General features: G+C 37.5%; 1 protein-coding gene across 4 annotated transcripts; it reads left to right on the forward strand.

The window, feature by feature from the left end:
- Window positions 1-6108: 6108 nt before the first annotated feature.
- Window positions 6109-18860, forward strand: CLDND1 (claudin domain containing 1). 4 transcript variants are annotated; one of them, XM_017672734.3, is made up of 6 exons: window positions 6160-6267; window positions 7307-7350; window positions 7561-7870; window positions 9943-10053; window positions 11418-11555; window positions 18580-18860. In XM_017672734.3, exons 1-6 carry the CDS (start codon window positions 6261-6263, stop codon window positions 18642-18644), a joined length of 675 nt encoding a protein of 224 aa, XP_017528223.1. In that variant the 5' UTR covers window positions 6160-6260; the 3' UTR covers window positions 18645-18860. The 4 variants fall into 4 exon arrangements, with proteins under 4 accessions (XP_017528221.1, XP_017528223.1, XP_017528220.1 ...); XM_017672731.3 differs by lacking the exon at window positions 18580-18860 and adding an exon at window positions 11708-13108 and having other exon boundaries at window positions 6167-6267; XM_073231780.1 differs by lacking the exon at window positions 18580-18860 and adding an exon at window positions 11708-13108 and having other exon boundaries at window positions 6171-6267; window positions 7285-7350.
- Window positions 18861-27425: the final 8565 nt, after the last annotated feature.

Below are 27425 nucleotides of genomic sequence, written 5' to 3' on the forward strand. Positions count from 1 at the left end.
TGGGTTGATATTACTATTGTATAGAACAATGTATGCCTATAGATGAAAACATCATTGTTAAATATCTGAAGTCCTTTCAATGGAATTTATTTCTTCTGTAATTAATATATTGGAAAGAGTAACCCTTCCTGCTATACTGGTTCTTTTCTATTCTTCCTCAGGGTGTTGTATTATCACCTCCATCTCAGGCATTAAGTCTAGGTTCAGGGAGGGATGAAGGACCCCCTGATCCAGGGCAGCCCCAGGAAGTCATTTGGGAATAGATTTATGGGCCTTGATAGGCCTTCTTCTGTGTCCCTTGATGCTCCATATTGTTTATGGGGGGCATATCTTTTGCTAAGCACAGGCTGCAGATGAGGAAACTAATACTTTGACATTGCTGGGATAGAAATCTTTCCAAATGTAGTAAGCCTTCATATTTAAGAGAATAATTCACTTTGTCAAATAGTTTGAAGTAGGACAATATTTACCTCAAAAGAATTGATAGGGTAAACATAGAATATTTAAACACTCTATATAGTGTATGTATCTGTGGATAAAATGAGAGTCCCTGTAGCCAGGATTCTCACCTGGCCCTGGTTGACTAGCTCACTGCACACCTATGGGTAATACATGGCTGTTGACTCCATATAAAGAGCTCCACCCAGTGCTCTGGGCGCAACACAGTGGCAGGGCTGCAAGGCTGCAGGAGAGCATAGCAGAGGCTGGAGTGGTGGCAGTGCCAAGGACAGAGGCCCAGAGGACCGCTGTGCGGGACGACTGTGCAGAGAGGCCCAGAGGATGCCTGTGTAGGTAGAGAGGCCCAGAGGATGGCTGTGCAGACAGAGGGGCCCAGAGGCAGAGACCAGCTTGTTGCATGCAGACTCGCTCTGAGTGAATGGGATTCTAGTGACTAACCTGCCACCTAAAAATAAACTTGGGTATAACCTTTCACCCCAAGAACATTTTGTTGTCAATTTCTTTGGTCACATGGAATCCATAGTGAACTTGCCCAGGGCTGAAACCCATTGGCAAGATAGTATCAATATCCATGTGTGTATTAAAGTACCAAATATGTACACATATATTTGATCATAAAGTATTGTGTATATATATGAGTGTAAAGTGTATATATATATATACATATAATTGTGAAGTAGATATATAATTGTAAAATACACATATATGACTGTAAAGTGTGTATGTATATATATTTATATACATATATATAATCTATTTACCTTTTTTGTAATTGTACTTTAATTGTACTACTGGAATTTTGCATCCTGCCACCAGTTCTTTCAGCATTTGAGAAGGTAAGGTAAATTCTGATCATGAGATATTAAGAATGTCTCAAAAATTTCAAATAAAACTATTATAATATGAAAAAGAATTCATGCTTATACTCTAGAAGAAAACATCTGGCCATGCATTTATTCTGTAAGCCTTAAATTTTCTTTCAGCATTCTAAAGTTGTTGGCATGCTGATGTAAACTATCTCAAATAAATCTGACTTCTTCAGTAAACTTTGAAGCAGCTGTAGACAAAATGATTTGCTTTGTCACACATAGTCACCTTAAAAAATGATGATTAGTGGTAGAATGCTGCAATGTGAATATATCCCTAACGGATCAACAGCATCTTGGTATTCAAGTTAGAAAACAAATTAAGCGTTTTGAGCCAAAAAAGAGAACAAATAGCATAGTACTGGGTTTTCAACAACTCAAAGATTATGAAGCTATTATTAGACAGAATCCACAATAAAAGCTGACTAGATCAAGTATGGGAGGTCATAGTTATAAATAAGCACAGCACAGTGGTTGTCTTTAGTACTTTGTGCTTTTATACAAACATGAGGATGCTGACAATAAAATAACCAATTACATAGACCAAAACACAAAACAATGTGGGGTACCATAAGCATATGGAAAGGCAATCTGAACAGGGTGATGACAGAAAAAGAGCAGAATGTAGATATTAGTAACTGAATGACAGCACGCATGCCACCTCTTATGAATTGTTTTCTTACAAAAAGATACACTCCATTTTTCTCCCACATCCCCAGCAGAGATCACTGCTTGCACCTGTGTTCTCTGAGCGTTTACAATACTGCTTATAAAGTACTCATTTCATTTCACGTTAGTTAGTTGTTTTGGTGTCTGACTTCCTGAGCTGATCGTGAAGGGAGAGACCATTCATTATCTCTTCACCAGTCTCTAGTTTACAGAAGTTATCCAACTAAAGTTCTGGAGTCTCAAAGTTTTGAACCTGTGGATGTCAGGCCACATTACCCGCTTAGACTCACCTGGGGGAGCTTAGTAAACTGTAGCTTCTGAACCTCATCCCCAGAACTATTGAATCAGAATCATTAGGAGTAGAGTCTCAGATTTTATATTTAAAGAGTATTCAAGGTAATTCTTACACCAAAGTATAGACTCAGAGTTCTAATTTATGTATCTTAACTAGCTTTATATGTTATGCTTTGCTATTATTTTGCCTTTTTAAAAAGTTCAGTAATCTTCTCTAAAATTGAGCTTCTTAGAAGTTTTCTAGCCTGTACCTCACAAAATTTTAGGAATTAATTTAGGTTACTAGGCCCTCCCTATTCTGCATCCCAATTCCTGAGATATGTTCGGAATTGGGTCAGATGTTGAAGATGGAGAGGGAGTGAGGTTTTGTCCACTGCGGCATCTGTTTAAGTGAATCTATTACCATCTGTCATATAGTCACAGCCGTGACTTGCAGCAGCTGCTTCACAGATGGGATGACAATTTTCTATGAGAAAAACCACCCCAACTGGCATTATACTAGTTCTGCTTCTTTCCTATCAACCATTCTGGACCCTATGCTAGATAGGGATTCATCAGATTGTGCGTCCGCTGGTAAGTCCCAGAATAAATGGCAAAGATTATAAAGCAAACATTTGTTTTTCATTAATCTTATCAATCAGAATGGTTATATATTCATTAGAAATAAACACTCCCATCCGTTTCTTACTTGAGTAACAAAGTGTATAACATTTAAACAGTCCAGTTTAAGAGAACTGTTCATATACTAAAAGTTAATGATTTTTTTAAAATTCTGACAGCTAGTTGGAGAGTTTAGTGCAATATAATGTAATACATTGTGCCAAATTAAGTGGGCTGTATGTGCTGTTATCAGGGTCCTTCCCCATTTCATTTATTGGATTATTTCCATTGGTACTCCATATTTATACAGACAGCAGTGATGTTACCATTTAAGGTATACTGTAGGTTTCTTCATAATGGTTGATTTAATCTGGACTTAGGTTGTACATTATAAAAATTGTGTTTATTTATATTGGTGTTATTAGTACCTGGAATAGTGTCTGGCATACAATAGGCAGTCAATAAATGTAGATCTGGCCTGAGTTATGCTTGAATTTTGAGTCATTTCCAATGAACAGGGCCTTTTCATAAACTTCTTGGGCAGCTTCTATTTTCCATGATTACTGTTTATCACTGAAACAGCAAAGGTCTGTGTTGCTGTAGCTTTTCTTATCAAAATGCATAGAACCTTCCACCTTTCCCTTTGTCCATCTGTATTTCACACTCTGTCTTCTTGTACACTGTCTAGACCGGAGGTGTAGGATACATGAATTCCTCAGTGTACCTTTAACATTATGGATTTATGACAACCATATTTGGAGTTATATTTTTCTTCTTCGAGCAGAATTATGAATCATAAAATTTTAGAGCTTCAAGTGATAGTGATCATCTAGTACAACCATTTTATGAATGAAGACACTGGGGCTCAGGGGTCATTTAGCAATGACTCATATTGATCATTTTAAAATAAAAGATAATTATATTTAAACTTCTCATCTGCATGTGGTCCATTCAGTCTCCTTCAGAAATATGGACATCTAAACAACTATGGTTTGTTACTCTGTGCAGCATTTCACAGGAAATGCTAAAAGGAAAGAGCCATTTTGGATAAACGTTTTTATCTGCCTTGTCCTTCATTAATTTTCCCTTATTCTTTAGTGAATTGGTGTGAGGAAATTCAATGATCGATACTGTTTTTGAGGATGGTCATTGATTGGAACCCAGAGCATGTATGTTTTCCTATTTTTCTCCTTTTAGTACTCCAGAGTCCATAAGGAAAATACCAGGACAAAACTATGAGAAAACATAATGTAGATATACCTTGCTTAACACAATTTTAAGTTCTTAAAAATGTGCAATTAAAAAATAATATTTAAACACATCATGGCACTTGGTATTGAAATAAATTCTTGCATGAAGTGTTGTTTTGTAAGCACATATAATAAGTTACAATATCTGATATCTAGATTTTCAGTTTTAGGGTTTATTTAAAATGTAATGTAATTATAACAGCTTCCTAATGAAACTAGAACCATCTTTAACAAATGAGGTCAGAGGACGAGTTCCACTAGATTTCATAATCTGTACATGGTGGCACAAAATCATCTTTAACATTTGTGAAATGTCAGGCCAACTACTGTTTCCCAAACAACAGAGTAAGAAATGGAAGAAAATTTAACTCCATTTATTTATTAAGGATTTATTTTGCCTACCCACACAACTATTAAGCAAGCATAGAAAACGCCCAAGATAATGGAGATAAGTTGAAATACGGTTGTGTGCTTGGAGATATGTGTGTGATGAGGTGGTTCAAGTCCTCTTTGCTAAGTGGGCAGGATGATCATAACTTCAAACAGGCAGTTGTCTAATGTCACAAAGCAAGTCAGCTCACCCCAATATTCAAGCTTGATAAGCCAGTTAATCACCCTGGGCTCAGTTCCCTTGTCTGTAAATTGAGGTGGTCTCTTCCTCTCCCTTTTTTCAACTTTCTTTTTAGCTGGGTTTATTTACTATGTGACTTCGCAGGAGAGGCATTTCTGAAGGTAGGGGATTAGCAATCAAAGCCAATGTATTTAGGAGTCATATTGCATAGTAAAAATTTGCCTGTGCACCTCCACCACTTTCTCTAATTGGTGCCTTTGACAAAGTTTTCCTTTACAGGTATTCTACTGGAAATCCAGTCTTTAATATAATATTTGGCTATTACCTTATTTTATTAATGTACTAGATATGGATATCAGTTCACCAACTCTGGCTAATAAATATAACTACAGATAGAAAACAGACATCATTCCTTCAATCTGTCAGGGTGGTAGAAATTTAATTTCAACTTGGGGCTTCACCCTTTCACCTGGGTAGTAGTTATGGTCCAAGGCACTTGGGGATGGGATAGGATTTGAGAGCCCTTATAGTCCTGGGTCTTCTGTCTCTGTAGATACCTCTTGAGAAACCCATTACTTGCTAGTTCCTGACCTTATGCAAGTATCCATACACATCATTGCTAAAATATCCCTGCTTCCTGTCTATGAATTTTTGTGCAATACTTGAGGGCTTAGAATCATTCTGTGTCACAGAGTCATCTGCATTCTCCAAGGCTGTCCATGACCTTTCTTACTTAAGGCAATGTTCTCCAAAATTCAGTCTTTTTCATAAACTTTTTTTTATTCATGTTCTTTGACATATCATCAGTATTATTATTAACTTAATATTTTTATTTAGCTAACTGAAATTTATTTTAAAAGGAAATTTTGCTACAATAAATAAGAAACTAGCATCATTTGCCACAAAGAGAAAGTAGACACAAACATAAATTATATAAAACCCAATGTCATTACATTGTAGATGTAATCAATCAAGTCACATCCTTCTTAGGCTAAACTTAAGCAATAAACCAGAAAGAGTTTCTGCTCCAATGGAAGTGCGGCTGTGAGGAGTGAAATAAATAGGTTAGTATTTCAAAAGTATAATCAGTCTCATTGCTGTTCACATATTTAGAGATAAGTTGGGGAGACAGGGAGAACACTGGACTGGAAGATCTGAGTTACACATGTCACAGTCGGTGACCAGCGGTGACTGGAGACAAGTCGACCTTGTGGACTTTCATACCTTCCACTATAACAGGTAAGAACCCAGAAGCCCAGACTTCAGTTTCGCGCACCGATTGCCCACCGGAGCTGAACTACAACCCCCACAATGCGCCGCGCGGCGCGCCTGGCTGCTTTCCGCCGTCTCCCGCAGTTTTCCCTGTGTCCCTCCTACAACTCCCACAAAGCCCCTCGGTCCGGGGCCTAGGCCCGGCCTTGGGTGGACGCGGAGGCGGAGGCGCGGGAGTTGTGGAGGGGGCAGGCTCTGCAGGGAAGTGCGTCAGAAGAGGCGCGAGCAGAGTAGGGTGCTGTGGTCTGAGCTTGAGGGCGAAGCCGGCGAATTAGGAGGATGGGCGGTGAGTGAGCGGGGTCGCAGTCGTTGGGCAGGGGTCGCATAGCCGTTGGGAGATTCCAGCTGTGTGAAGCGGTACCCGCCCCTTGTACAGCTGCGGCTGGCAGTTCTGAGGGGCGGTCTGCGGAGGGTCTGTTTCTCTCCGCCGAGTGGTCCGGGGAGGGGCCTGGCCGGGTACCTGGGGCTCCAGGCCGAGGGCTGCGCGAGACTGCTTGGCCCCAGTCCGGATTTTCCTCGACGCCCCTCGTTCCCGTGGTGCGTCCAGCGAGGCGACAGCGCCAGGCTCCCGGCCTGTGCGAACATGTTCCCGGTGCCGGGACCTTTTAAGGTCATTGGAGAACACCAGGATGAAAGAGGATTAAAAAGGATAAAAATACAAAAACAACTTCGGGAGTTATTGTTATCACTGTGTAATTGCCCTGATCTCTCCTCAGTCACTTCCCATTTTCCAAACTCGGCAACCCCAGTTTGCGAGTGTTTTCGTGCGCCTTTGTGAGGTGTTTGGCGCCGTCATGGTGTATATTTGCAGTATTTGACTCAGCTTGTTCCGCCTTGAGTCATTTAACCGCGGCCATTTACTATTGCCTTTGAGCCCTGTCCACGCCTTAGAAGTGTACATATTTTGCTTAATTCAGTTTTCATTCTGGTTGAGATGGGATCATTTAATTTGCAGATGAGGAGGTTCAAAAGTATAAGTTAGAGGCAGATTTCTAGCATTATTATGTTATTGTGCTCTTTGCACCTGGATCAGCCTTTCTCTCAGGGTTAACAAACATCGTCAACAATGCCTTCCAAGTAGCTCCTATTAATTTTGTTTTAGAAGGTTTCCCTCTAAAAAGGAAACTGGGAGGAGCTGAGTTCCTCTGCTTCCTTTTTCCTAGGTTCTTTTCACACTCAAACCCAGAACACTAATGCGCTGCAGCTTGTATAAAAATTAAGTCTGTGATTAAAAATTAATGCACAGTATATTGCTGACTCTGGGCATGTCTGTTTGTATCTGTAACGTGTATGTCCATTTCAGTGTTGTCTGTTTTAGTGTGCAGGTGATAGACTAGAGAACAAGACCTCTGTCTCCGTAGCATCCTGGGTATGTGAGCAATCAATAAGTACTTTTGTGATAATGAGTTTTGTTTTGAACTTAAGAATGTGCTTGCTTTTTTTTTTCTTTTTTTCCAATTTCTTTAAAGGGCTAAGGGATGGGAAATAGGGTAAAGGGTGATTTTGATATACTTACTTTCAAAATAATCTATGTTTGTCCTTGAAGTCTAACTTTTCTTATTTCTTCAACTTTAAACAGAGCAGTCTGAATGCCAGAATGGATAACCGTTTTGCTACAGCATTTGTAATTGCTTGTGTGCTGAGCCTCATTTCCACCATCTACATGGCAGCCTCAATTGGTACAGACTTCTGGTATGAATATCGAAGTCCAGTTCAAGAAAATTCCAGTGATTTGAACAAAAGCATCTGGAGCGACTTTGCTAGTGATGAGGCAGATGAAAAGACTTACAATGATGCCCTTTTCAGATATAATGGCACAGTGGGATTGTGGAGACGGTGTATCACTATACCCCAAAACACATATTGGTATAGCCCACCAGAAAGGACAGGTATTTCTCTTATTTTAACTTGTCTCCTTTATCTACTCAATAATAGATAAAGTGATGTGACAATGGTCCCAAGTATTTATAAGCAGATTTCTGGGTTCTTTCTCCCTGTGAAGAAATAAATCTTAATGTGTCTCTTCTCTCCCATCTTGTCTCCCCAGCTTCCATGACTTACTATGGTACTCATTAATATTGTTTTGATGAGTAACTGTCCTTATTTTAGGAAGGCCAATTTAAATCTTTGTTCTTATTTACCCATTCATTAAAATTATTTTTATTAATCTCACATGTCATGAGGAAATAATTAGAAAAGTACATTGGGCCATTTTAAATACATGGTAACTGATAAAAGGACTTGTATCCAAAATCAAGTCAACAGATTTGAATTTATAGTCTATGTGTTAACTGTGTTTTAATAGATAATTTCATTTTCCCCTTGAATCTTAGAAGATATAATTTGACCAGCTCTACATTTAAGTCTGCATATTTGAGGCTGTTACAACAATTTTGATAGAATTTGTAGGTGAAAATACAGAAGCTGAAAAAAAAATAACACACACACACATATATCCATATATGTAGGATTGGCTCAGTTTTATTTTTCAAGCATTTTTGACATTTAAAATTTAAATTTCTAGTTATTAAAATGAAAGTTTTAGAGCTCTTAGGAACAACTTTACAATTTGTTTCTATTTATGACTACTGTTGGGGTTCAGTGGGAAGCACTGTATTCAAATCACAGCACAACAGGGTTGAGTTACATACAGCGAAAGAATGATAGTTGTATTTATATGTGGAGAAAAGTTTGGAAAGGAGGGGGATGTTGGTTAAAATTAATTCTAAAATGTCTAGTTCTACATAGGAAATCCTACACTTGATATTTACATCCTACCAGTCATTTCTCATTCATTCAACAAGTTAATAGCTTGGAGTATATCAGGGAAAAAAATAAGTAAACATCCTTACTCCTAAGGAGCTAACATTCTAAGGGCTGATAGGCAATAAACGGAATAAATTAGTATGGTAGTATAAAACAATGCATAATTACTCAGTATGTTAGAAGATGACATGTGCTATGAAAAAATACAGCAAAATAAAGAGGATTTGGAAATAAGTAGGGAAGGGGATATTGGTGGGCATAATACGTTTGATCAATGTATAAGCAGGATAGGCTTCAACAAGATAAAGACTTGATAAAAGTGAGAGAATTGGCCATATGGGTAATTGCGGAGGCAGGGAGACTCATTTAGGTTGGAAGGCACAACTTTACTGCAAAGACCCTATGGTGGAAGCACACCTGAAATATTCCAAGGCCAGCAAGAAAGCCACTGGGTGAGAATGGAGGAAGATGCGGAGAGTTGGGTATGCTGTCAGAAGTGTACTCTGGAGTGGAAATAGGGCAAGTCTTCTGGGATTCTTGGTATAATGAAGACTGGTTTTTACTCTGAATGTGATGAAGCTATTGAGGAGATTTGAGCAGAGGAGGTATGAGCTAGTTACTTAGGCTGATGTGTTGAAGACAGGTGGTAGGCAAAGGTGGAAGCCAGGAAAGTAGTTAGGGGGCTATTATTCAGGTGAGATGATTGTGACTCAGACCGGATGTAGCACTCAGCAATGACTGGATTCTAGATATATTTTGAAGGTAGAGACTGGTTTATTTCCTGATGTGATGTATATGGGCAAGAATGGCTCTAAAGTTTCTGGTCTGAGAAAGTAGTAGGATGGAATTGTCATTACCTATGAGGAAGATGGCTGGTAGAGTAGTTTTGGGGGAGATCAAAGTTCCTATTTATTTCTGTTTTTGTGCCTTCCTCTTCCTAGTCTTATCTATTCTCATTCATTTCTACCTTTTTTTTTTTTTTTTTTCCTTTCTTATGTCCATGTCTTAAGCCTGCTGCCAAGAACCAACCACTGGGTATTGATAAATACTACATGTCACTCAGAGCCAAAGAGATTGCTGTCTCTTCTGGGCATGTCTTTCTGTATCAGTTTTTATTCAAGAGAATAATTACTTAAAGAGATGTTTGTTAAATGTTTATAATTAAAACAACAAGTCATTGTTATTCTTTTTCCAGAATCATTTGATTTGGTCACAAAATGCATGAGTTTCACGCTAAATGACCAGTTCATGGAGAAATTTGTTGATCCTGGAAACCACAATAGTGGGATTGATCTGCTTCGGACATGTGAGTACTTTTATCCCAGCAGGACAGTTGGAGAAGAAGATAAATAATTTTATTTGTGTTTTGTTGAGCTCTGTTTAACTAATGCATCTGAACAAGATGAATTAGTACATTGTGTCAATTTTAAATAAGATCTCTAATGGTATCCCGATGAACTCTGTTCTGTTGATAACATATTTTAGAAATTGGATATATATTTAACCAGTTAGCCAATAGGAAGTTGAGAGAGGCAGCTAATACATTGGATAGCAGAATCCAAAGAGGAAATTTCATTGGGATAAAAAGTAATCGGGATAAATTCTTATAGTCAGTTGAGTTCAGATAGCGATATGAGAAAAAAAACTTGATTGCAGGCTTTTTATGAGTCAGCAGAGGGTCAGGCCTGCCCAAAGTGTTAATCCAGTCTTAGGTGGTAGTAACAAAAGTGTAGATGTCAAAAACAAATGAAGGTATTTATTAGGAGCATTCTAATCCTTAATGATCAGGCTATCCAAGAAATACTGTCCATAGATTTGGACCTGTTTCCAGGCTATAGGGACTTCCCAGATGTTGCCCATAAGAATAACTGTGTCATGAAAGGAACCCTTAAATAAATGGCACATAGTCAATTTTGTATTGCGAATGCATAGGAAGAAGTTTATTACTAACGGAATTTGAAGGGAAGTTAGCAGAAGACTTTCATGTAGTTCAGAAAGTAAAACCAGCACTAAACAGTAGAATTTGGCCTAGAGTTGATATTAATACATTGCTAATAATTTAAAAATAGAATGGAATGCTTTGTAAAGTTATCAGCTTTCTTCCCATGTTTAAAGGAATTGATGATAGTTAAAACTGCCATTTATTTAGTGCCTGGTATATACCATATCCTCCATTTTGTGCTTAATATTTTTTTAGTAAGTCTCTTAGAATCACTATTCATTTACTTATTATTCATTTCTTGATCTCCTAGAAGGTGTTAGATTTTTTTGTAGGTAGAGACAGAATGTGTTACTTCAAATGCTGGCTCTGCCATTTAACTGATACCACATACAAGTTATTTGTACTTCTTGCCTTAGTTTTCTTGTATACCAAATGGAGATGATAATAGCACCTGCTTCATAGGGATATTGGGAGGATTAGTACACAGCACATGCAGAGTAGTGTCTGACATATGGTGAGCTCTTAGTAACTATTAACTGTTTTGTCCTTTTACTTCTATCAGGACTGAGTTAACATCCTTTTAAACAATGTGCTTTAGAAAATAAACCTCAGTATCACAGTACTACTTCCCTGCTTTTGGGAAAAAGATCCAATTAGAATTTGAGAGAAACTGCCATTGTGAGAAAACTAAATCATGCTAACATTTCTTCTTTCTGTCTGCCTTTTAGATCTTTGGCGTTGCCAGTTCCTTTTACCTTTTGTTAGTGTTGGTTTGATGTGCTTTGGGGCTTTGATTGGACTTTGTGCTTGTATCTGCCGAAGCTTGTATCCCACGATTGCCACAGGCATTCTTCATCTCCTTGCAGGTGGGTCTTGTCATGGTACTTAATTTTATCTTCCTGTCTCCTTAGGAACCAAAGAGTTTTAATTCTTAAGCATTCACATAGTACTGCCCTGCCATGGTGCCTGAAAAGCTCTTGCTGTGCTCTTACCTAGCTGTGTTTTGTTTTCCTCCAAGGTCTGTGTACACTGGGCTCAGTGAGTTGTTATGTTGCTGGAATTGAACTGCTCCATCAGAGACTAGAGCTGCCGGAGAATGTGTCTGGTGAATTTGGATGGTCCTTCTGCTTGGCTTGTGTCTCAGCTCCCTTACAGTTCATGGCTTCTGCTCTCTTCATCTGGGCTGCTCATACCAACCGCAAAGAATACACCTTAATGAAGGCATATCGTGTGGCATGAGTTGGGAGGCTTCCTGCTTTACAATTGCCATTTTTATTATTTTTTAACATTAATATTTTCCCTTGTCTACTCCCAGTTGTTTTTAACTTTTTTTTTTGTGTGTGTGAATATGCCATTTTATCCTGAAAATCCATTTTAGTTTTTCACACAGTTGTTTCTTAATACCACTAAAATTTACATGGATTATTCTCAGTAATTCCATGTTTCAGACAAACTAATGTAGGTTCAGAGTCCAGACAGAAATTTGTAGACACTTGGCACAAATTTGTGAAAGAAAATTGGTAGGGGGAAATTGACCCCAAACAAATTCTGCTGTTTGTTAGACATTTCAATAGAGTAACTTTGTCGTTCAACTGGAAACTCTTTAGTTTCATTGTCAAAAGTTATGTTCACTTTGCTGTTGTAGTTAGCCAGTCAGCCGTGGGTGTTAGTGCTATTTTCAAAGGTTTAAGCTTTATAAAATAGGGAAATTACCTAAGATCTTTTTCCCGAAATGTTGGCATATAGCATTATCTGAGGTGAAATATGGCAGCTGTTTATCTGCATGTGTCTGTCTACAAGAAAGGAAGTGAAAAATACAGCACTTAACTTAAAATTTTAACTTTGAACGGCAAAAAGTCCAATTCAGCAAGACAAGACGATTAACCTTATTTTACTTCTTTTTTTTTAACCTTCTGTGACTAGGACTTTCAATACCACCAAACCATTTTGGATTTTTGTTCCTTCCGTCTTCTTACATCAAGTTTATTAAAAGAATGCTTTTTCTTTCTTTTTAACACTACATCGGGGTCACAGAGTAAAATTCTCCAACTATTTATTCCAGCTAAGTACCATAAAGAAGGTTCCACCAAAATGACCCTCCAGAGCTAGGAAAACTGCCACAAGACCTAAAACTTTGGCTGGTCATTTACTTCCAACTATGGTCTTTATTTCTTGTGGTGAAATGATGTGCCTTTCCTTGCCTAAACCCTTTCCTGGTGTATATCAACATCATTTAACATCTTTCAATTCACTAATTTTTTAAATAAATATGTCTATAAACATTGAACTTAGAAAAATCTTATTTATTTATTCCATTACTGTAGCACTTAGCAGATTTTTTAAAAATGTAACAGTAATTTCTTACAATATCATAAATCTGTCTTTTTTTAAAAAATAAAAAATGAGAAGAGACTCAGAATTGTGTATAGTGTCTGAGTTGATGTAAATTTCCATACCTTAGGATGAAATACAGGATTCTGAATGAGCGTCTCTGTGTTCTCTGTGGAAAATACATTGTTGCCTGGGTTTGTTTTATCTTATAAAAAATGTGGGAGCCCCATGCAAATAAGAGACTCTTATGTTTCCGAGTTTTAAAACATTTTCAAAGTACTGTTGTGATCCCTATGTATCACACAGTATGACTAGTTTTTTCATAAAGTAATGACTGGATGTTTGTGTTCTGTATTAAAGGAAAAGACAAGTTAGCTTGTGACTGAAAGCCAGTGTTACCGTGCAGTCAATTATTGCCTATGAAATGGCTGGTCACTCCATTTTCCACTGTTTCCTAACTATTGAAGGGTCACTGCCTTTCAGCACTTTCTGTGGAAGGTAGGAAAACTAAGTGAATGAACTCAAAACAGTGTCGGGAATGGGATTTAACAATTATTGACCAACATGACATTTTCGTATTGGGAAGTTGTGTATTTTAAACTGTATCCCTGCCTCTTATCACCCCAAAGTTATCTGTGACTGTTCATCTAAGATCAGTTTTTAATGTGTACTGTGGAAACTCAGGATTGGACTTTTTTGTTAGAGCCTCCCCAGTAGCATCCTTAGATATGGAAAGCTAGCGTCCTAAGCCCCAGTGCTGAATTTGTGTTCTAGTTGGTACTTCAGGCACATTTCCAAGTAGCTGAGATTATCCTTTCCAGCAGACTTTTTCTTGGAAATACATACAGCCACATTGTTTCATTTGATGTGAAAATTACAGTGTTCCAGCTGCTTCATGATTCCAATCAGAACCATTTGAATACTATTTGACCATTTTGATTAATACATAAATCAGTGGCAAGTAAAGTCCTATTAATTTCTTTCCACCTAATTTTTGAAAGGAACACCCAAAGTATATTAATTTTCAGACTTCAGAATGAGTTTCATGGTAACTTACAAAGCATGTTTTAGTGTGAGTTAAATTATGTGAGTAAATATCTTCTATATCCTTTTTTAGCAAAAGACTTAAGAGTTTCTTAGGAATAGCCATAAAAACAGTAAAAGTTTATTTTAAAAAGGCACAATCATTCTAGAATTTATTCCATTAACACTGCATACCTACTGTCATGATATGCCAGGGTCTCAAGAATTTAATCTACTGTGTTAAAGGTTTACCTGCTGTGTGTGTGTGTGTTGGGGCGGGGGGGGGGGGTAGAGTAGGTAAGTCACACGTGAACTGATTTAGTCACACCAGTGAGAATGACCATATGACTGATCAATTTAGAGTTTGTTTTTTCATTCCAGAGAAGTCACCAAATTGCAGATCAGCACTTGAAACTCATTATATAGATCCAGTCATCTTCGATTAACTATAAAATATATGTGAGGGGATTTTAAAATTTAACCCTCATGTAAGCTTCCACTAGAAATGAAAACAATCTACCTTTATAGACTTTTAACCTGATTTTGCCAGTTGCCACACTTCCCAAAGTTTCCTAGCAGCTAAAGGAACAGGTAATGGGTGCATTTCTGAAGATGCCAATTATTTTACAAAGTTGGTGCAGCTCTATGCCGGCACAGATGGGTGGAGTTTTTTGTCCTTCTTTCAGCCTTTTATTCATAAGGCAATGATGATTCACACCTTGAAAAGAGAATAAAACGAACACATCTGCGTATACGAATTCTTTTTCTGTTGCTCATCAGATATTCCAACACACTTGTAATGATACATTTTTCCTTTAGATCAAATTATGTGCCAGTGTCCTGCAAATTCACTGTGTGAAAATTCTAAATTGCAAAAAGAATAAATTAGAATGATTATTTGCTCCAAGGAAGTTACCAAAAGAATAATTTAAATCTTCTTCACTGTTAAAATTTCTACCAGCAAATTAGTACATTATTTGATATTAACATTTATACACTTTCAGCAAATTTATATAAAGCAAGATCCAATTTGCATTACTTTCTACCTTTGCAGACTTAAAAATATGAAATCAGGAAAGATAATTCTCTTCCTGTTTTGTCTTTACCTTTTAAAATATTTGAGTTATTGGGTGATGCATCACCTTTCATTTTCTAACTCAGTGTCCTGGATGTGAACTTCACCTCACCTTTCCTGCAATCTTTCTGCCCCTCCCAGTCTTCTAGGCTACTGTTCTTATTTTTCTCTGTTCAGTTTGTATTGTCATTGGTATGTTCAGAAGCAATTTTGACTCCCTTTTCCTGTAAACTCCTATGGCACCTTTCTTTACCAGCCTTAGCCTTATTTTCATAGACTGCTATCCAATGTTCTTATTCTCATTCTCAAGATACCAAGGCTGTTCAAAACTATTAAGTGACTCTGTTTTAAAAACTATACTGTTTGATGTTAGCTGCTTGCCAATTTTAGCAATCTCTTACTGTTGATTTATTACTTCCTACCACACATTTTCCAAATCTCTACAAAAGGTAGTTGTTGGAAACAAACCCTTATTCCTCCTTGACTTCCTGGAAGGAGCTCATGTTCTCTATAAAGAGGCGATATTGGAATGAACCCCCAGATTCTCCATTCTTATTTGCTCCTCCCTACAGAAGATGAATGTATTACCTGATGGGAGAAATTTCTGTGATCATGGATCCAGCAAAAGCAGCAAAGTTATGCATGGTGGTTAAGTATCCAGCTTAGAGAAAAATACTAAATTTGTAATCCCAGGTTTGTCACTTAGCCTTTCTAAGCCCCATTTTTCCCATTGGTGAAATTATCCTACCTGCCTCAGAGAGTTTGCAATGTCGATTATAAATTGTTCAGTATAAAGTATCTCCTCAAAAAATGTTAGTCATGACTGGCTTGATTAAGAGGAGATGGGTTTATTTGTCTTGTTTTTCAGATTCCACATATAAGTAAAAGCATATGGTATCCCCCTTTCTCTGACTTATAAAACAAACAAAATGGAAATAGATTTATACACACAGAGAATGGCCAGTTAGTTATCCATGGGATTGGATGCATGAAATAGGTGAATGTAGAGAGGTACAGGCTTCAAATTATAATTTGGTCACAGGGATGGAAGTATAGCATAGGGGAATGTAGGTCATAATATGGAAATATCTTTGTGTGGTGACAGATGGTAACTATCATGGTGAGCATTTAATGATATATGTAATTGATGAATCACTAAGTTGTTCATCTGAAACCAATATAATATTGTATATAAACTATATTCCAATAAATGAATAAAGAAATAGGGGATGGGGTAACAGAACCTAGAAAGCAGTGACTCTCAGCCTAGGCTGCATGTTGGAATTGCCTGGACAACTTTAAAAGATACTTGTGTCCTAGAGATTCCGATATAGTTGTTCTGGACTGTGGCCAGGTCACTATGATTTTTAAACCTTTCCAAGTGATTCCAGTGGGTAGTTATGTTTGAAAACTATTTTTGAAAGCCACGCTTAAAAGGAAGAAATAGAATTCTCTCTTTTAGGCATATTGTTAGAAAGAGGGCTTTTGGGTAAACAGACCTGGTACACTGCCTTCTTTCTAGAAGCCATTTCTTCATGTGCTGTGCTCTGCTGCTGACTACTGGGTCTTTGAGATGGGTCTCAATCCGTCATCCCAGTGCTGACTGAAGGTAAGGATGAAGGGTCTGCCTGCAGACCCAATGTACTCCAGTGGCTGATCCTAAGGTTCAGATTTGGAGGAGGTAATAGGAAGCATTATTTGTTTTGGCTTCTTTCCAAATTACTTTCTCTAATCTAGGACTTCCAGTTCATAGTGATTAGGCCTTCATAGAGAAAATGAACACTTTGGCCCTTCTGCTTATCAGGTCATTTCATTCCTACTCTTGGTCCTAACCAGGAAGGACAGAGGCATGAGTGATTGACATTAACCTCTATATAAGCCAGAAATGCTTAGAATGAACATATGAAATGAGGATAAAATAGTATCTGCCTTGATAGGTTATTGTGAGGTTTAAATAAGAAGGAACACAGATCCTGAAATATGAGAGCTCAACCAATGTTAGGTATGATTATTTGAAGTCCAAGCCGGCACATGGGAGGAGGCAGCCTTTGCCTGGCCTGTGTGATTGAGCTCAGTACATGCGGCAGCTGGAGAGGTGGTGTGATTGATGCATTTAGAGCTTGTGCTATATTACTGGGGAGAGTCTAGTTTCCAGTCGAGGTTCATTTCAAAATAGACAGAGCCTCATTACATGGTCTTTTTTTCTGTAACTCAAGATGGAAAAATTTTCTGAAACTTGTGTTTTTATCCTTTTTCTTAAACAGGACTACATTAGTGTGGAATTTGGGGTTTTTCAATGATTTGCTAAGCATTAGCTGGTGTTCTAAGATTAGCTGCATCAAAAAACTGTTTTTATCTTATTTAACTTGGATCCAGATCCACAGAGGGAATGGGAAGAACTTGAATTCCTGAGGCTTGTTCTCAGTCTCCTGAAATCCCACATCTGATGCAGTTTGAATGGTTGGTTCAAGTGCTGAAGATGGCAGATTTCAGGCACACACACTATAGGTCCAACTATTGGATAGTATTCATAATTGCTTATGATAAGTTGCAGAGTGGCAACATTTCTTGTTGCCCTGGACTTACAGGAGTATTCAAAGATATGAGAGAGAAGAAATTTTCTAAAAATCTTCTAGAAAGAGTTCACAAACACTTGGGGCTAAAACTTTTCTCAGGAATTATTTAGAACTAGATACAACACTGTTAAGGAAGTTTGATGAAGTTGGTGTATCCCTACATATATTTAAACTATGAAGTAAAGTTCTATAATGAAATCAGGGCATTGTTAGATAAAGTTACAAATTTAATAGACAAATGGAGGGGAGCTTGAATACTTTAATGGTTATCAAAATGAAGATGTCTCTTATTTCAAAGGTGTATTCATTAAGAGGTCACTTTTCATCAAGAGGAAATTTTATCATACATTTCCAGTCAGACCCTGGTCCCAAAGCACTCTGATCAATATTATGTAATTCTCTCTTGATTACTAAGACAGTGTTCATCTTGATTAATATATGTTTAATCAACAATTTATTTCCTTTGAAGGAAATTAGACTCTTAATTCAATGAATAATTTCTATGGTCTCCTACATTATGCCTGATAGTTACTTATTTATCAACCATCTTTTAATTTTGTCCCATTACTTGTAGAATAGTTCCCAAGCTCCTTAAATGGACTTACACTCTCTCCAGCAATTTCTATATTTCCATCTCAGTGACTTCTGAGTTTTTTTCAGTGGCCCATGCCTATAGCAGTTAACTCTATAGTTCATTGCTCATCCTCCTATTGAGAGCTGGGTTCTCTGTCCCCTTCTCTTGAATCTGAGCTGCTTTTATTGCTTTGACCAATAGAGTTTGGATGACGTGATACAGTGAAGTCGCAAAAGGCTGTGTGACTTCAGACCAGTTCTTCTGAAACACTTGATTTTAGAATACTCAGTTTGTGGGATGCTTTCTCTTAGAATCCAGCTGCCATGCTGTGGGTCCCAGGCCACATGAAGAGGTCCTGTGTAGGTGCTACAGTTGAAATCCCAAGCCAAGCTCCCAGCTGACAGCTAAGATCAACTTCCAGCCATGTGCATCAACCATCTTGGATGTCTAGTCCTGTTGCTCCTTCAGATGACTCCAGCCCAACCTCTCTGTGATTATAACCCTGTGACACTACAATTAAGAACCACCTAACTGAGCCCAGTCACCATACAGAACTATAAGAGACAATAATAAATTGTTGTTTTATGTGCTATATTTTGGGGTAATTTTTTACACAGTTATAGTATCAAGGACAATACCCCTTCCAACCATATGCTTTCAGAAGTTGTTTTTTTCTCTTCCTGAATGGCTGTTTTTGATACCTTCCTCCACCACTTAAAAAAAAAAAAATCTAACTCCTGTTTATTTTCTAATCAAAACTTAATATTTACTTCTTCAGCAAAGTTTCCCATGACTGTCTACCTTGGGTTAGTTATCCCTCTAATTTTTTCATAGCAATCTGAAGTTTTTCAATGTGGCAGATATTGAAGTCCAGGCTTGACAGTGACTTTATTTGTCATTACTCCTTTTAAACTCTGTGGATCCATTCTGCCCATACCTTAATAAAATCTAAGGTAGGCTTTCGGGTCACTTTATAATTAACAAAGGGACATGAAATAGTTCAGTAGTTTTTGAGAGGGACATGAAATAGTTCAGTCCGGTCTGAAAATCCCACTGTAGGCCAGTTAGTGAAATATTAAAACTAAAATGCATTCAGAATTAAACTGCCTTCTCTCTGATCTTGGGTATGCCTCTAGCTATGAGGCCTACAATAGGGGAGAAGATTTGGTCAGCTTTTTCCCTCTGTCCCAGTCACTTGCTCCTACATGGATAGTGTCTGTTTCTGACCCCTCTGTGGTCAAACCCTGGGAAAAGTAGATTAGGGAAAAGTACAGTTTTATGTGGCTGGTGCAGTCGTCATCTGCCTTTGGAGCTGCAGAGGGCCCATCCACAACTGCTAGCTCTTTCTTTTGAAGACCATTGTGAGGAGTTTCTTAGAGACCCTCCCTCTGCAGATATTCAGACTTCAGTTCTTTTAACAAGTGAAATCTATGTCTCTCCTTCAGCTGTCTGCTTACTGTTATCCCCTCAATCACTGGGTTCCTGGCAGGCTGGTTCCTATCTGTTGGGATAATATTGCTCTCAAGTTGTTCAGTTCCTTTTAGTAGGACCCCAGCTCAGCTTCTTCTGTGGGGAAAACATTTAGCCCCCAAGAAACAAGAATGGCTAATGGATACCAAGAAACAACAACAGTTAGGTCTCTCCCAACTCCATCTGGGGTGTTGCTGCTTCACTGCTTCAGGCCCAACCAGCCAAGCCCTTTCATCAATAAACTTATCCAGAGTGAATCAGATATTCTCCCACAGGTTTCTCAAACTCCAGTGGGCACATGTCTTAGTGCATTCTGGCTTTGCAGAGTGAGGGAAGGCAAGCCTCCTCTTCCTACAATGTGTGGGACAGAGATGTCTCTCCTGATTCTTCAAACTCTGATTAATCCCCAAGGCCTGTATAGATCCTTAAGGGGAGTGATGAACTAAAAGTCACCAGGTCAGTTTTTCGACCACCTTCTGTAAATCCTGCATAGGGATCTAACATCTCAATTTGGAATGTGGACTTTCTGATAAAACTAAACTGAAACAACAATATAAATTATATTTAAATCCTGTTAAGCATTATTAAATGGTAGTAATTTGTGCTTAAAATCTTCTTCCTCCCCTGGACTACTTAAAACCCATCAGAGCAAAAGTCTTTCCTCTCTCCCTTCCTTCCTCCCTTCTTCCCTTGCTTCCTTGTACTACCACTAGAAACACAGAAACATAAATAATTTTCTTTAATATGGAAGCATAACACATTTCATTTTTGAGTCCATGAATAGTACCCCTTATCAATCAGTCACACTCTAAACTTGCTCATATGGCAGGGAAGATAAAAATCTATTCATCATGTTTGTCTCAACAAGCCAATAGTGGAATATGTCATTGCTATAGAGATGGAGAAAGATTTCAAGTAGGAGAATAGTTTGGAGCACCTTCAATTATATTACTTTGTCTACTCAGTCTACACAGTTATCTTCCAGGGATGAATAAATCAATTTTCCCTGCCCTATTGTCCCCAGTTGTGGTAATCTCAAATAACTCTTTACTTTGTGTTTTCAGATTTATTGCAAACAAGCTAAATGTGTCTCCCCCAGCTCCCTTTGCAGATGACATACCAGTAAGTTCAGGTGCCTGCACTTAGATGCCCTGACCTGCCTACTGTCACAGCCCAAAGGCAGTCCTTTTCTCATGTTCTCTCTCTGGTTATTTGAAGAACTGGTTCCACACAGATGCATATCTCTGTGTGAAACAAAGTTTTAAAAAATTCCCAGTAGTTTTTTCTCCTAACAGAAAGTTTTGGATTTTTATCTGTTTTCCTTCATATTATATGTGTTCTCTTATCCTTCTCTTCTAAAGGGAGTATTGAAGAAAATACCTTTGTAAGTAATATCAGTATATAATGGTTCATCTCTCCCAAATCAGCAAACTAACTTGATAATACACTCTTTGCCACATTAACATTTGGCTATTTGGCTTTCCTTCCTTTGTGAAAGAGGACTGCCTTTCTTGTTAATACATTAAATAGGACTAACTAGTTTTGTTGTCTCTGTCTCCTGGGATTGATATTAATTCACCAACCTAAACAAAACATAAAATTATAATACAAAGAGATAAAGATAATTTAAACTAACTGGAATAGTTCATTGTTAATAAAAGGAAAACATATTTCCTTAATATGAATTATATTGACTGTTCTGCCATATTTCTGTCAAGTTTATTCCTGTATCTCCTGCCCAATAAAACTGAAATAAAATGATTTTTTAAAAAAAGGATGTGCAGCTCAACAGTGAATTATCTACTGAAAAAGATTTGCCTTTTAAAAATGAATATATTTAGCTTACTTATTTACTGTTAGTTCTTTTTGCTTTTTAAATGACCTACTATATATGAGACTATAAATCAAAGAATTAGTAAATTATCCGTCCTGGGCATTTTTGGTCATTTCTCTCCTTTTTAATGTTTTCACTCTAAGTGTGAACTGAGACAGTCAGAAATTGTTCAAATAAGCATATTTTATAGTTTATAGTAGCAACTTGGTAAATGTTTTTACTGCAGGTAAGTATTGAGATATTGATATAGGATGAGAGGCAGTATTAAAATTGCAAGATTACACAATAAAATAAATGTGCAGAGAGGCTGGGCAGGTGATAAAAAGCACTAATTGTTGCCAGACCTCCTAGGTTTTCAAAAGGACTTAAAATTTGCTTTTGTAAATATTCTCCTGATTTTGAAATCTTGGAAATTGATTTTTAAAAAGGGCTATTCTGCACTATATGTGCTAAATAAACAATTCTGTGGAATCCCTGTGATGATCTTTCGTGATGTGAACATTGAGAATGTGGGCTTTGTAATTAGCCTGGGGTTCAGGTCACAAATGCTACTGCAGGACTTTGATTAAGTGACTCAACTGTACTGGGCTACATTTTCTTACCTGTCACATTTAGATAATTGTATCTCTCTCATTTTATTTTGGCTTACTTGGGGGGATAGAAGTTAGAAAACATTTGAGGAGCCCAGACTGCAGAGCCAGAGTCACTTAGAGTTCACTACTTTACTTCTTGTTTTAAAACAGCCATCTTACATTTATCTAGGGCAAAACAAATTTTATAAAGAACAAGTGAGTTAAGCAGTCCTTAACATTTCTCCCTCCAAACTCAGCCCATGAAGTGCCCTCCCTCCTGCCCTATCATCCATCTCAATTCTTCCTAAACTCTTGAAAGTTGTGTAAGTTGTGATGGCCAACACAGTAGACCTCAATCCATATGCTCTTTTTACAGTGTCATGACACCCTTCGCATCAGTCTATGTCTCCTGTCTTTGAATGTGAGTAAAATGTTGTGATTGCCTCAATGAATGAAATATACAGGAAGTGCTGGTATGTGACTTCCAAAACTTGCCCCTTAAAATGCCCTGCCCTGCTGCCTCACTCTCCTGGAGCACTCATTCCTGGAGCTCAGGAACCATGCTGTAAGGAATCTCCTGTGTGTTTGTTTCCTAGGACAGCCATAACAAAATACCACAGAATGGGTGGCTTAAAACAACAGAAACTTATCATCCCACACATCTGGAGGCTAGAAGTTTGAAATTAAGGTGTAAGCAGGGCCATGCTCCCTTTGAAACCTGTACAGAAGAATCACTCCTTGTTTCTTCCTTGCTTCGGGTTATTTGATGGCACTCCTCGACCTTCCTTGGCTTGTAGCTATATTAGTGCAATTCTGTGTCCTCACATGGCATTCTCCCTGTATCTCTCTGTATCGTCCTCATGTCTGTCTCTGTGTCCAAACTCCCCCTTTTTATAAAGGACACCAGTAATATTGGGTAAGGGTCATTCTTTTCTTTTCTTTTCTTTTGGTATCATTAATCTACAATTACAGAAAGAACATTGTTTACTAGGTTCCCCCCTTCACCAAGTCCCACCCCCCATACCTCTTCACAGTCACTGTCCATCTGCTTAGTAAGATGCTGTAAAATCACTACTTGTCTTCTCTGTGTTGCACAGCCCTCCCCGTGTCCCCCAAGCACTATACATGCTAATTGTAATGCCCTCTTTCTTTTTCCCCGCCCTTATCCCTCCCTTCCCACCCATCGTCCCCAGTCCCTTTCCCTTTGGTAACTTTTAGTCCATTATTGGGTTCTGTGATTCTGCTGCTGTTTTGTTCCTTCAGTTTTCCTTTGTTCTTATACTCCACATATGAGTGAAATCATTTGGTACTTGCCCTTCTCTGCTTGGCTTATTTCACTGAGCATAATACCCTCTAGTTCCATCCATGTTGTTGTGAATGGTAGGATCTGTTTTTTTCTTATGGTTGCACAATATTCCATTGTGTATATATACCACATCTTCTTTATCCATTCATCTACTGATGGACATTTAGGTTGCTTCCATATCTTGACTATTGTAAAAAGTGTGGCGATAAACATAGGGGTGCATCTGTCTTTTTCGAACTGGAGTGCTGCATTCTTAGGGTAAATTCCTAGAAGTGGAATTCCTGGGTCAAATGGTATTTCTATTTTGAGCATTTTGAGGAACCTCCATACTGCTTTCCACAATGGTTGAACTAGTTTACATTCCCACCAGCAGTGTAGGAGGGTTACTCTTTCTCCATAACCTCACCAACATTTGTTGTTTGTCTTTTGGATGGCAGCCATCCTTACTGGTGTGAGGTGATATCTCATTGTGGTTTTAATTTGAATTTCTCTGATGATTAGCGATGTGGAGCATCTTTTCATGTGTCTGTTAGCCATCTGGATTTCTTCTTTAGAGAACTATCTATTCAGCTCCTCTGCCCATTTTTTAATTGGATTATTTGTTTTTTGTTTGTTGAGGCATGTGAGCTCTTTATATATTTTGGAAGGGTCATTCTTAATAATCTCATTTAACTTGTTTACCTATTTCCAAATTAGGTCACATTCCGAGGTACTGGGGGTTAGGAATTTTTAGGGGGCACAATTCAACCCATAGCACCAGTTTACAAGGAGACACCACATCTTGTCTGAGATTTCATCTAACAGGAGACTAGTCACACAAGTGAAGAATCCTTTGAGATGACTGCATCCCCAGCCATCATGGGACTCCAGCTACATGATACATACTGAGCAAGAACTGGCCTAGGTGAGAACAGTCAATTCCCCAAACCATGGGGGATAAGAATATAGTGATTGTTGTTGTTTTAAGTCACCAAAATTTTGGGATCATATAGCAATAAATAACCAGAGCATAAGTCATGGTGTGATGGTAAAGAAGTTTTCTTCCCAAGGGGCCATATCTTTTTTTTTTAATTTTTTTATTTTTGCTATCATTAATCTACAATTACATGAACACTATGTTTACCAGGCTCCCCCTGTCATCAAGTACCCCCCACACACCACTACAGTCACTGTCCATCAGCATAGCAAGATGCTGTATAATCACCACCTGTCTTCTCAGTGTTGTACAGCCCTCCCTGTATCCCCCCTACAAAACTATACTTGCTAATCGTAATGCCCTCTTTCTTTTTCCCTGCCCTTATTCCTCCCTTCCCACCCATCATCCCCAGTCCCTTTCCCTTTGGTAACTGTTAGTCCATTCTTGGGTTCTGTGATTATGCTGCTGTTTTGTAAAGTCACAACTATTTTTCAGATTGTATAGCTGAATCAGGCCTGATATACCTCCTGCCTAAGCCAGCTCTGGCATTTTTCAGGATGAACCTCCTCAAGTCTTATCCTTTTCCAATGCCTGCAGTTTCATTTCTTACCTTTTACAATAATTCTCTTATTCCCTGCCTGCAGCCATTAATACGTACCTTTCCTTTAGGTCCTGCCTTGGCATATATGGTGGCTATTCTCTTGCTACTTCTTGTAATTACATACTTTTCTCAAGTTTCTGTTATTTTGATGGACACAGAAGCCAAAAAAAGATTAGAATTTCAAATGTTTGGAACTAACATATCCTTCCTCAAAAATGCTTTGTTTTCTACCATAAGCATTGGAAATGGAAAGGAGCAAAATGCGTAAGTTGACATAATATGTTGTTACAGATGTTTTAACATTTACCTTTTACTTTTATCAAAGTCATTTGTATGTAGAATTTTGGAAATCAGATTATCTTACATGGCTTAAAATGGAAATTAGCATCTGCCTTTCCCAATTCTCAACCATTTTCAATTTCTGTAACTTTTCTCTGGATTTATTTTTATTTATTTATATTTTTGTATTTCCAAACAATATGCTAGCATTGCTATTTTAGTTTTTTGGTTTTATATATTTCTATTAAATGTCTTCCGCATAGGAGGAGTATATAGCTCTCTCATTGTACCATTCCTTCTGCTCAAAACATGCTCTTTCACTATCCTAATCCCTCAGTAAAATTGTATCACTATTTTGATTAGATCAATATGCAATATTTCTATTCACATTAATACATAATTTTCTCTCTCTCTCTCTCAAACTCATTATTTGAATGTTGGAGTTCTTGAATATAACCTGCCTGTCCCTTTTTCCTTAATTTTCAATCTTTTTGTTCTCTAAAATATTAGGTTAGCTTAATCTACTAACTCAAATTGGTTTTTAAAAAATTCTGCTATTTTAATTAAAAATTTTTACAGTCTTTTTGTATTCTGAATGTTCCTTTTACTTAGCTCAAGTCTTATATTTTGGATGCCATACCTTTTTCATTTCTTTGATGATATGAATTATAATTTTTGAAGTTTTCTTTTGTTACCTGATTTTTCTCTTTTTTTTTTAAAGTTCTTTTTTTCCCCTTATTTTCTCAGGAGAACTCTGGAAACTTCTAGATCCAGGGACTTTGTGGGGCTGACCTGTGCTGTCAAGGGTCTGTATTGTGGTGGATCTCTTCCTTTGCCAAATCTTTTTCCCCTCCCACAAGAGTTAGCCCCAAGGGCATCCCCTAAAATCCTGCCCTCTAAACTCCATCTCACAGCATTCTTCTTGGGAAATTCAACCTGGGACAATTAGTTTTGAGAGAGATGGGTTTGGCATAGAGGGGAGGGGACATGTATTTTTCATTCTTGGTCTGGCTCCAGGTCTGTACTGCATTTGGGCCCCTCAAAAGAGGTATGTGAGAGGCAGAAATGAAAGTTTATATGAAGTACCTGGTGAGACAGAGAGCAAAGGCTGAGGGAAAGTGTGCTTAAGGGGTGGCTCAAAGAGATTTTAATGAGAGCACATATAAGAAAAAAATGCTTGCTCATCATACCACTATTGGGATTATTTGTGAAAATATATTAGGATGAAGCATGAATTGTTGATATTCTGCTAGTTTTTGTTCTACAAAAAAAGAATTTCATATGGGTTAACCTAAATTAAGATTACTTCTCAAGAACAAATTCACTCTTTCAAGTTAATGATGGGTTTTTTAAAAAAAATTTTAATTAACATATAGTTGACGTTATAATATATATTAGTTTCAGGTGGACAACATAATGACTCTGCAATTATATACATTACAAAATGCTGACCACAAATGTAGTTACCACCTGTCACCATACAAAGTTATTAAAATTATTGACTATTCTCTATGCTGTGCATTTCATCTGCATGACTTATTTATTTTATAATTGCACCTCTTAATCCCTTTCTCCTATTTTGCCCATCCTTCCCACCCCTTTCCTGCTGGCAACCACCAGTTTGTTCTCTGTGTTTATGAGTCTGTTTTTGTTGGACTTTGTTTGTTTACTTATTTTGTTTTTTAGTCCCATGTACAAGTGAAATCATATGGTATAAAGCCCCTTTGACAAATAGGACCAAGTAGAGTTATAACAATTCAAGAGTGAATAATAAAAGAAAATTCAATAGATAAGAATTTGTACAATAATGATTAAGATGAACCCTTGAGAAAATTGGTGAATCCTTTGGATATTTTACAAATTGTTCTAGTATTATTATTCATTTCTAATTATTTCTTGAATTCAAAAGTCAGTAAAGGTTGTATCTAGTTAAGATACTTTATTCCTCTGGAAAACAATACCAGGTGAAACACTGATACTTGATTGATTCTTTGTATAATTAGTATACATTTGTGATTATAAGAAAATCTTAGCTAGATTTGAGATAAAATATTTATGTCCCTAAGTTTTAGTTTTAGTTTTCAAAGTAAAGTCTTAAATCTCTTTTTTCCACTTCCATGAAGTATTGGTCAAAATTTTAAAAGGATTCATTTTAACAGATTTTTTTTCTCCCTATACT

This window comes from Manis javanica, chromosome 3, assembly GCF_040802235.1.
Source record: "Manis javanica isolate MJ-LG chromosome 3, MJ_LKY, whole genome shotgun sequence".
NCBI lineage: Eukaryota > Metazoa > Chordata > Mammalia > Pholidota > Manidae > Manis > Manis javanica.